The sequence below is a fragment of the Pelecanus crispus genome, chromosome 1 (genome assembly GCF_030463565.1).
Source record: "Pelecanus crispus isolate bPelCri1 chromosome 1, bPelCri1.pri, whole genome shotgun sequence".
Classification (NCBI taxonomy): Eukaryota; Metazoa; Chordata; class Aves; order Pelecaniformes; family Pelecanidae; genus Pelecanus; species Pelecanus crispus.
This window is the reverse complement of record NC_134643.1, coordinates 206929047-206940346: the sequence shown is the minus strand read 5'-3', so window position 1 is coordinate 206940346 and position 11300 is coordinate 206929047. Positions and strand designations below refer to the sequence as shown.

At 37.7% G+C, this 11300-nt stretch overlaps 1 protein-coding gene across 4 annotated transcripts in view; it reads left to right on the top strand.

Moving 5' to 3' along the window:
- Window positions 1-307: 307 nt before the first annotated feature.
- Window positions 308-11300, top strand: part of IFT88 (intraflagellar transport 88) — a 51966-nt gene continuing 40973 nt past the window's right edge. For 3 of the 4 annotated variants that reach the window (XM_075715434.1, XM_075715417.1, XM_075715426.1), the window contains exons 1-7: window positions 312-401; window positions 1980-2042; window positions 2802-2858; window positions 4530-4583; window positions 6108-6171; window positions 6246-6315; window positions 7335-7425. In XM_075715434.1, coding sequence (XP_075571549.1) covers window positions 312-401; window positions 1980-2042; window positions 2802-2858; window positions 4530-4583; window positions 6108-6171; window positions 6246-6315; window positions 7335-7425 — 489 coding nt within the window. Of the gene's footprint in view, window positions 402-1979; window positions 2043-2801; window positions 2859-4529; window positions 4584-6107; window positions 6172-6245; window positions 6316-7334; window positions 7426-11300 lie in introns of all 4 variants that reach the window. The other variant, XM_075715442.1, reaches the window with a different exon arrangement.

Here is an 11300-nt window from a genome sequence, read left to right as displayed (position 1 = left end):
TACTTGTTATGATCATTTGGTTTTAATGATAAATATCTTTAAAACAATTTCCATGACAGTGGTGTAAATACCTAACAAAATCTGAATCTGTGAAATGGTGCCATTTAATACTGTTTATAGATGAACTGTAGTTTTTATGACTAATCATAGCTTATTTTTAATTTCAAAGGCAGCAATTAAAAACTAAAATGAAAATGGAGCTCTTTTGAACTTGTAAACCTTACTACTATTTATATTTTACACTTTTAAAGAGATATATATATTTAAAATCACCGAGATAATATTTGGCATGTTAAATGTTTCACAGAAAAATGATGCAAAATGTGCATCTGGCTGCTGAGGCCGATGAAGATGACCTTTATTCTGGCTACAATGATTATAATCCCACGTTTGACACAGAGGTAAAAATCTTTGGTGTTTACCACCTTTCCCATACATAGGATTTTAACTTCTAAGTACAAGATAAGAACATGTGGGTACAGTATTGTGTACTACTGCTTTGACATTAAATTTTCTTTATTTTGCAAGAAATAGATAAAGTTTCACCAGGAGCTTTTTGAATAGTTATTTTTTTGATAGTTTTCTATTCCAGCAAAATACTTGTGTGTATCTCATAGCAGATCTAATATGCTTTAATGGTTAGAATTTACAAAGTATAAATTCATAGTTATTTGAAGGCCATATTCACATTCAGGCACATTCAGTGTGGTGTTTCCCAGATGGTGTGCAGCAGGACGTTTTCTGACAAAAGAGGCTACTTGCTGGTGTCATGGTTTAGCCCCAGCCAGCAACTAAGCACCACGCAGCCGCTTGCTCACTCCCCCTACCCCGATGGGATCGGGGAGAGAATCAGAGGAGTAAGTGAGAAAAACTCCTGGGTTGAGATAAGAACAGTTTAATAATTGAAATAAAGTAAAATAGTAATGATAATAACAACTATAATAATAATAGTAATAATAATATACAAAGCAAGTGATGCACAATGCAATCGTTCACCGACCGATGCCCAGCCAGTCCCTGAGCAGCGATCGCTGCCCCCTGGCCAGCTTCCCCCTGTTTATATACTGAGCATGGCATCATATGGTATGGAATAGCCCTTTGGCCAGTTTGGATCAACTATTGTGGTTGTGCCCCCTCCCAGTTTCTTGTGCACCTGGCAGAGCATGGGAAGCTGAAAAGTCCTTGACTAGCATAAGCAGTACTTTGCAACAACTAAAACATTAGTGTGTTATCAACATTCTTCTCCTACTAAATCCAAACCACAGCACTATGCCAGCTACTAGGAAGAAAATTAACTCTATCCTGGCTGAAACCAGGACAATTGGTCAACCAGTCATTGATCTGTTACTATGCTGCAGCTGAAGGAGATAACAGTAGAGTCCTGCAGGTCTCTGTGCAATCGGTAGAGCATCTGGGATGACTTATGGTAGCCCTGCAGACTGCTTCCTGGTAACTGCTGGCATAGTGGAATTGGAACAGGGGTGTCATTTGGTCCAAACCCACTACTCTGCTCAAAGCAAGGCCAGTATTGCAAAACTTGGTATCTTGTGTGAAATCCCAGTGCTGAATTCATGGGAGTTGCAGTGTGACCTTAGAGACATGAGATATTGTAATGTATTGGCATGACAGGCATTCATGTTAAAATTTAGAAATAGTGCTAGTAGTAAGCTTTTGGAGGGAAATAAAATTTCATGTTATATTTTATCACTTAAGCTCTGCTTCCTCAGTGTGTTTTTATTTTTCAGCAAATAATGAGTTTTTACATTTTCTAATCTACGCTACCACAAAAGATAGACCAAATCATATAATTGTTATTTATTGTCACTAAAACCTATCATTTGGTTATCTTCAAGTCAAGTATTTTTGAAAGAACAATTGTTTTTCTACTTATCTGCTTTCTGTAGTCATAAGGTTCTGGAATTGTGGCTTTAGGTGTTATGGTTTTAAAGGGGTTGATATTTTTATTTTATCTTTTCTAGGATTTAGAAAATGATGTAGCTTTTCAACAGGCAGCAAGAACAAGTCATGGTAGAAGACCCCCTGTAAGTACCTTTTAAAATACATTGCAATAGTGTAGACGTTTTCTAGAGCCCTAGCTCTAATTTTGGCACTGGTACAAACTTATCTTGGGAGTCTCTTATCTTTTTTTTTCTTTTTTTTTTTTTTGTCTACTGCTAACATGAAGATGGAGACTTCAGTTACTTGTATGAAAAATAAATAAAAAAAATTAGCAGAGCACGAGTTCCATTAAGTTCTGGAGCTAAGCTAGAGCAAACAAGGAACTTCGGTTGGAGATGTGTATTCTTGTTTGATAAAATGAGATAAAACCTTGTTAAAGAGCAAAATGTTATATTCTGGAAGGACTGTGTTTAATATTCTATACATAGAATTACTGGCTCTGACATGCAATTACAAGGTTGAGATGCATACTAGGCAGTGGGATTTAGAAAACCATGTGTTCTGATAATTTTTCCCTCCATATTCATGTAATTCACATTAATTTTCTTACTTTCATTTAGCTGTGACTTAATCTATATTTAGTTTTGAAAACTGATATAAAAGTTGGCACCTGCACTTTAGAAGTGCATATTGTATGTCTAAAGAAGAGCTGGAACTGTCTGATTAATGTTATTTCTTTGCCAGAATAATCTGGTTCTACAATAAGAATTCTTTCTATAACAATTAAAGCATTATTTCTATGAATTTGCTATAGAAACTACATAAAGACTAATAATTAATACATATGGATGTTAATGTGGGGGGGGAGTGTTCTGTTGTTTGTTTGTTCTTTTTTTCTCCAGGTGACAGCCAAAATTCCTGGTACATCAGCTTCAAGACCTTTAGCTACTGGATTTGGGGTAGGTTTTTGTTCTGTTATTAATGAAAATGAGGTATTTACCAAAAAATAAATTTACCATTTAATTCCTTGTGCAAAGTGAGCTCTTTTTATCTAAGTGTTTCCATCCAGTGAACTACATGTATTCATTAATTTTAATTCATTCACAACTCTGCACTTGGTCAAGGCATGGTTACTGATTTTTTTTTTTTTCTCCCAAACCATACTGCAAATCAAGTTATGTACTGCATAAGGCAGTAGATTCCAAGGTATTAACCTGATTTTCTTGCAGGGGGAACTGGATGGGTAGTTATTTGAGCTTGGGAAAGTTTTCTGAAAGTTAAGGTGAAATTAAGTCTTAAAAAATACGGGCTTTCGAATCACCTCTAGTTTAATCAGAAAAAGTTGATTATATTTTTTGGTATACTTAACCCATTGTAACTCTTAAATAAGTAACACTTAAACCTGTTTTGCTGCAGAAACAGAAGTTATGCACTAGTTATGTATCCACTTTTATGTCCCCTTATCACAATAATTTTCAACCTGTTAGCCTGTCACAGTCAAATTTGAAAAGATGGTACTCTTCAATACAAAGTTACTGTAGGTTTTATGACAAATAAAAAAGGGAGATCACACTGCTTTAGATCTCTTAACGCAAGTTAGCTGGGTAACAATTTCAAGAACGCCTGAAATCTAAGTTACTGAAATACAGCCTTTACCCTGAACCTTCTGTTACCTGCTCTGGATATATTTCTTTTGAGACTGCTTTTTCCTAGCAGTTGTATTTGCAGATGTTTATTGTAGTACCACGCTGTAATGGGAGAAGCTATCTGGTTGAAGGAGTGCACAAAAAGGCACTTCCTAAGGATAATAGACTGAAGTGTTTACCTGCATTAGTAGAGCTAGAAACCTCCAAAGCATTGTCCAGTCCACAGTACTACCTGTTTCACTCTGCAGATTTGCTTCTCCTACACTACAGTCCTTGTTAATGTAGATTCAGCCTTAGCAGAAAAAAACAAAAAACAGAGTCAATGTGTGATGGATAATGGGTAAAATAGTAAAACATAGGCCTCTGAGTGGGAATTAGGGGAATACTTTTTCGTGGCCTGAAACCCTTTATTTTTGTCTGTTTGTATTGTATATCTGTAGCAACCTTTAGCACTTACTGCTAAATATTTCACATTTGTTTCTTTACTTTTTTAAGACTACTATAGAAGGACAAAGATACCCATTGGCAGTTTCAAAGTATATCTGTATTTATTGTAAAAGAAATCTTCATGAAAGTATAACTCAAAATCTGCCCCTATATTAATCTCTTATCAGCTCTACGCAGAATCTTACTGAAGTATTTGTTCAATTTAAGGGTAGTAATTTCAATACTTTAATAATGGAAAGTACTGCTGCCTCAGATAAATTTCTGTGTAATTTTTTTTAAAAGGTCTGACAGAAATATCCGAATACATAAAAAACAATATTGTGAATTTGTGCTAACTGAAGTGTTCAGCACCTTTAAGTCTGCAATATAATATGCAATTATATTGCATATGAATAACATAAATGGGAATTTTGCCATGAACTTATGTGAGAATTAGATCAACTCTTAGAAGTCACTGTTGAGAAGACTGTATGTAGCCTTTACAGGCTTCTAATGCTTTGTGAATGCTAGTTTCAAACTATTTACTTACTTTTGTAGTCAAAGGCAACTTTAACTTCATCTATGGGAAGACCAATGACAGGAGCTATACAGGTAAAAGTTTAAATGCTTACATTTTATATTGATTTGGAACACTGATGTTTTCTGGTAAGTTTGATACAAGTATTTAAAGTTCATTGAAATAATACAAATTATTACTGTTTTAATTTGTCCTTTTTTGAAAATACTACTGTCAGAAAGCCTGAGGATTGTGATGAGTATTTTGTTTGAGCACAGGGTTGGAAGCAATACCAGTGTAGTGCTTGTTAACACTTACTGACATGCAATGAATAATTTTTCATTGAAACAGGAGAGGGGTAGATTCTGGCCTTCATGTTTTCCTTCTGTACTTATACTCTAACAAGAATCTGCTGCAATTCACCAATGACTTTCCCACCACCACCCTTAAGTATATTAACTTAATGTTAAATATATCTATAGCCACTATATTCTTTTGTGTCAGCCCAGGTGGGAAACAGGAATTATCAGGGAGCATCAAGAGTAGGGCTGCTCCCTAAGGGAAGGCAAGCCAGGAGTCTAGAGGAAAATCACATGGCCAGCAGTGCAGGGACCTCACCAGCTGGGACCAAGTCCCACAATAACTGAGCAAGGCAAGTAGGATCCACCCAGACATGGTGGCCATGTCCAACCAAAAGTTCAGAACATAAGGCGATATCGTGGTGATGAGGCAGGTCCAAGGTCAAGCCACAAAGTCAATGCATAGGCCAGGGTTAGGACCCATGATCATGGGCCAGGTCAATAGCGACAAGGCAAGGCTAAGATCAATCCAGGAAGTCAGTCCATGGGTTGAAATCTGGATCAAGGGACTCTGTGGCCAGGCATAGCTGTGGCTGATTTGGAAACCAGTAGTTCTCCAGCAAAGCTCAGGGAAGGGCTGAGGGACCAGGGCTGAGCTTAAATAAAGCTCCTGGGTCCATGGGTAGGGTGTGTGGCTGGAGACCCCAGGTGAGTCTGGTCAGGGCCATTAAGGTTTATTAGGGCACTCAGTGTCCTGACAGGGAAGTTTAATAAGCTGGCATGGGGTGGGGTCAGACATTCTTGTGTTGGAAGGCATTGTATGGTAATAAGTTACAAACAGAAAAAAATTGTAGTTTGTTTGTGCCTCTCTTGGTTTAGATCAAGTAAAACACTCTGATCCATAATCTCATTGGATTCTCTCTATTGTCAATAAAAATTGAAAAAGCAACTGAGTTCTGAAATAGTCTGACAATAAGCTAGAGTACATTACAGATCTCAAGACCAACAATTTTGAAGAATTTTCTAAAAATAAAAGGTTTGAAACTAAGTATTCTGAATACATATAAAATCTACACAAAGTAGTAAGTGTTCCTTTGTGTCAGTTACAGTTTCCCAATAGTGTTTGCTCCTCTACTTTGTAGACAGTTAAGATGTACAATATCTGAGAAATAAGAACATTTTAAAAAATACTCAGTTTACTGAGGTGGTAACAACTGATTTTTTGTATTTAAAGGTTTTGTAATATGTAACTGATGTCCGTACTGTCCACAGTCTATTTTTTAGGAACATTATTTTAATATGTCTTCCTTTTTGTTTAAGGATGGGGTTGCTCGGCCAATGACAGCAGTGCATGCTGCAGGTTACACTAAGGCAGCTATGAGAGGTACAGTTTGTAGAAATCACCAGCTGCTAGAGGGAGATGTTATTTTACAATTTTCAGTACTCTGAATTTTGCAGGTTCTTCATTTGATCCTCTTGGCCAAGCAAGAGGTCCTGCTCCACCCCTGGAAATGAAAAATTCAGACAGGTTTGTTCAGTTTTGCATCAAATTATTTAAAAGCATTAACAGCAACAAAAAAAACAGCTATGGGTAGAGTTTAAAAACATCCAGGCAGTTATGAAACCTTGAGGGGATGAACTCTTCACTTTGTGGAATACTGCCACAAGCATTTATGTGTGTGGTTAGCTGACTCACCAGAGCAGTTGCACTGACTTTCAGGAATGTCTGCTTTTAGTGATTTCTGGGTCTGACTGTAGCTCAGCAGCCTGGACGTAGTTGTTGCCACACAAATGCTGTGATACTTATATAGAATTGTGGAGGATTATGGAAGGGTGTGTGACAGGCAAGGAACACCATGATCCATGCAGCTGTCTGGGAGGAACTTGGGGGAATGTGCCTGCTGTTTCTCCCTGTTCACTCTGACCTTAGCTCTTGAGGCAAAACTGAGGTTGTAGAAGTTTTGCAGGTTGGTGTGAATGTTGGGGAGTTCACTCAGAACAAGTCATTGAGTTCTTCAATACAAAAGTTGCATTCCTCAAATATAGCTATACAGGAATAGGGAATCCTACTGAAATGTTTCATTATTTACCTGAGGAAAAAATCTAGATTAATAACAACTTTTTATTAAAATCTGCATTTGTAAGCTATACTTCAAAGTTATCTACGCAAATAAAGGTTCAATTAATTGCTTTTAATACAATATTTCATTTTACTAGGTGCTTGGTTTGAAAGTTTTGCCAGCCCATCTGTTCTGTCATTACTCCTCCTGAACAAATTGGGTCCATGAAATTTGCATGTCTGTCTTGTTCTCATAAGGGGATTTATGTTTTCTTAGGTCTCTGCTCTCAAATTAAAAGTGTGAATATGTTATCTTTGGAGGATCTTCTCTGGGCATAGTTTCACGTTGCATTTTCTTTGATGGAAAAAACAGTTAGTTGTGACGTGATATATCACTGTGTCATTTTATTGAAAATATCCTGTGTAAAACCTTAGTGTTCGCAGTTATGTTACTAGTGTTAATCCTTTTTTTGTTATTTTTATTTTAGTTCAGAAGAGAAGATTAGGCAGTTGGAAAAAAAAGTGAATGAACTGGTTGAAGAAAGCTGCATTGCCAACAGCTGTGGAGACTTGAAATTGGTAATTTTTCTGGATTTCACTTCACTTTTGCTTTTATGTGAAGAACAATTTGTATAGATAGATGTTTCAAACTGACTTGGGTTCAAACATTTCAAATTATTAAAATCATCTTAATTCTAACTTTCTTATGGCTGTTCTAATCCAGTCACACCCTGTATTGCCAAAAAAATGGGTAGGAGCTGTATTTCTTGCATATATATTTGATAAGATTTTGGTGTTACAAAAACTCCCTTCCCCATATCTCCATTGGCTGCTTCAAATGGGTCTGATCAATTAGTGATACTGGCACAGATTTGCCCAGTCTAACCTATGGAGTCTATGGGAGTAGGTGACCCTTCTTCGATACCAGGCTTGTAATTGGCATCTTTGCAGCATTTGATCCTCAGATGTGTAAGGATCTTGTCCGAGTGATATCCCATTTCCTTGATGTTGCTTGGGCTTTTTGGATAATGTAATTTTCATCCAGGACTGGTGCTCAGCACCAGATCAATCTCACTTAAGCCACCTCCACAGTACCCTTCCATGTTGCTTTTGTTGCACCATAAGGGGTCAGCATCAAGATGAACTATTTTATCTTCTTTCCGTCCTTCAGACAAGGGAACCTTCTAAGGTATAGCAAACCCTAAAGTGCAAACACCAGTATCCTTCATAGGACAGTGGCAATAAAGCACATTAGTGTTTGGTTCCAGTGTATCAAAATTGCCTCTAACTCATCCTTCTTAGGACCAGGCTTATGTTTTATTCCATATGCTTTGGACTGGCCAGCTCCAGCTCCTAGACTACTGGAGGCAGAGCAGGCTCAACTATTAGAATTAATGAGATACATTGGGTTCTTTGGAGTGTATATTTCCTTTGTGCTCATCCATTGCCCTCTCAAGTTGATGGCATCTGATCCCTAAGGGGGAAAAAATTAACTAGAGCTATGAGAGATGATGTTTCTTAGTTATCTGAGCTGCAAAATTTTTTAGTTTAGGAGTGTATTCTGAGGAGGTCTTGTTAGAGTGTAAGAGTGGGTAAAGCATCTTTCCTGAGTTGCTTAATACTGTCTGATACAGTTCCTAGGCTAGATGGCCTTTGGTTTGATTAAATTCTCATGTTTTGAAGACTAAGGGCTCCAAAATTCATTACAAAGATTGCAGATGGTCTGTAATGGTCTGAGCCTTGCTACAAATTGGGAAAATGGCACCGTTTGTCCACTATACACAATGTCTATATCTGTGAATCAATCAACAAGTTTGTAAATTGTTAGCATGGTTACTGGCACAGTTTTGGCCCAGCCTAACTAGCATTTTTCTAAACAGTTCCTCGATAGGGTTGAAGATTACTGTGGATAAGGAACTATTTCCAATAGGCAGTTTGGATGTATTTATCTGTTGTAGAGGGTACTAGAGCAATATCGTGCTAGTTAGTAGTGGCTAAATAACAGGCTATAGCCCATTTGATTTCCATCTAGTATAGAAGGAATTAGTGAGTTCAAGCTGTTTGGACAAGTTAGCACTTTCACTAAAAGTTGTCTTTTTGTTTGACACCCATGAATATTTTTCTGTCCACACTCTGATTCAGACAGTTTCAAATAGGTCTTGTGAAACATAGTGGATACAGTGTCATTTAATCTTACCTCAGCTGTTTCAATGTAGGGGTTAGTCTTAGCTGCAGTTTGGATCTGTTAAGAAGCATGCAGTCCGTCTTTTGATAGATCATCTTTGTTCAGAAGTCTGTCTTTGCGTTGAGGTCTACAATTGATTCAGCTCTTGGGAGCCACGCTGGACCCAGTGACAGTGAGGACTTCCTTATATTGAAGGGACTTCGTGTGCAGAGCACCGGACAATATATGGTGAAGGCCTCCTTAGCTCTTTTATGCAAGGTGATATTGTGTGCCTATGTGATGCTTCTTATCAGACTGCATATGTTATCCTTAAGTCTTATCTATACTAGGCAGATTTCTTAAGTAGTAATCCTTTATTTGCATGTTACAGGCCTCCTGTAGGTGAGATATTTCATGTTACAGTGGCAGGATCTACCCTTTTGTTTGTAGAGAAATAACCAGCGTTTCATTAAGAAGCATACTTAGTTTGAGGTTTCCTCCTCTCTTTAAGACAGCAGTTTACCTTTGGAAGCAGTACAGCAAGAATGTACTTTTGTCAATGATTTTATATCTCATGTATTGTGAGTATTTTCAAATACGGAATAGGACGTTTACCCTATTAGACTACGACTGGAAGATTTCAGTTGTCTTGAGGACTGTCTTTCAGGATGCGTAACATCCCATATCTTTTTTGCCTACTACAAAGAAGCATTGTATCTGTCGCTTTTGAGAAAAGAGCTGTCCCAGCTCTCTGAATGCATTTTTGTTTCTCTGGTCAAAAGGCTTGGTATATGCCTTTCTTCAGTTTGTGCAGCAATTCCAGTGATCCTGATCAAATTAAGACAAGATCAAGCATTGATGATCTTGATTATGGTAGGTCAGCCTCGACAGTTCTGATATCAGGATGATATTGTACTGTGTGAGGACTGCCTTTATGCTTGTGCCTACTAGGACAACAATCTGGAATCCTGGCCTACCTCAGTTATACTCCTTTCCAATGATTTTTGGATTATCTGTTGAGCTAATAGCCTGATAGCTCCTTCGGAGAGAGGGATTTCACTTAGCATATCTTTGCCTAGCAGCCCACACTGTAGAGAGTTTACTTCCTTGGGGAGTTAACAAGAAGGCTTCTATCAGTGAAACTCTGAGTCCCAAATTAGGGCTTAAGTCTGGTGTTCAGACTGGACAGGTCCACCCTTCAAGCTGACAAAGATCCTCTTACATTGCACTTTTGTAATAAAACATTTTTTTTCTGCTGCTGATAGCTGCTGATCAGAGAGTATGAAAGAAGTCTATCCATTTATTATACTTATTCAGGATAAGTATCCTTACAGACCTATCCTAATTTATTTCTGGTATAATGGCTGAAGTTCATCTTCACTAGGAGATGACCCAGCTGGTTTTGTTAATTTTTCTTGAGCCTCTTGCATGTATGGCCAAGAATGTTCTTTGTTTCTTGATGTCAAAGGGTTGTTTCTTACGTAGATTATACCAGACCATTCTGAGGGTCTTCCAGGATGTTTGTGTTAGTTTCTGATAAGTCCAGCAGAATATCCATTTTCCTGCAGAAGTCATCAAAGTTGCCAACTCATTATCTATAAATCAGCCAAGCTGGGTTTGCCTTCTGTCATAAGGACTGAGAATCAAGCTATGTCTTGAAGTACTTCCTTAGCTGCTAGCTGCCAAATAGCTGCCTTGAGTGCTAGCCATTACTTTTTTAACCATTGCACCCTTGCAGAGGCATACAGGAGTGCTAATGGCACTTGTAGACCCGTAGCATTACTTGCATGAAGGGTCTTGACACCAATCTGCAGAAGAATCATAATTGGATAAAATACTAATTTTGGAGTTACTCAAATTGTGAACATACGTGTGAAATACCACTTGTGGATAGATAAAAAAGGGAAGCAATTTACCAGCATCCAGAATTAGTCAAGGTGTATGGAGAGTATACATTTGTGTAACATGCATGTTTCCTTCCTGCCTTCACTTTCTTCCATCCAGCACCTTCCTGCACTGGGTTTCTGCAACTAAGGAAACATGCCAAGCCTAAATGCTCCCTCTTTTTTAAACATTTATGTGCGCTTTCTATGATTAATATAAGTAGAATAATCTTCTAGGGTTGTAAGTGATTATGGCATATATATGTGTGTGACTATACTTCTCTAAAATTATACAGCTAAGCAGACTTAGACTAACTGTATGTCTGCTTGTTGCTAATTAACACCTTTCTGTGGGTTATGTTGCTACTTTCCAGGCATTGGGTACAGTCTATGCATCTAAAGAAAAT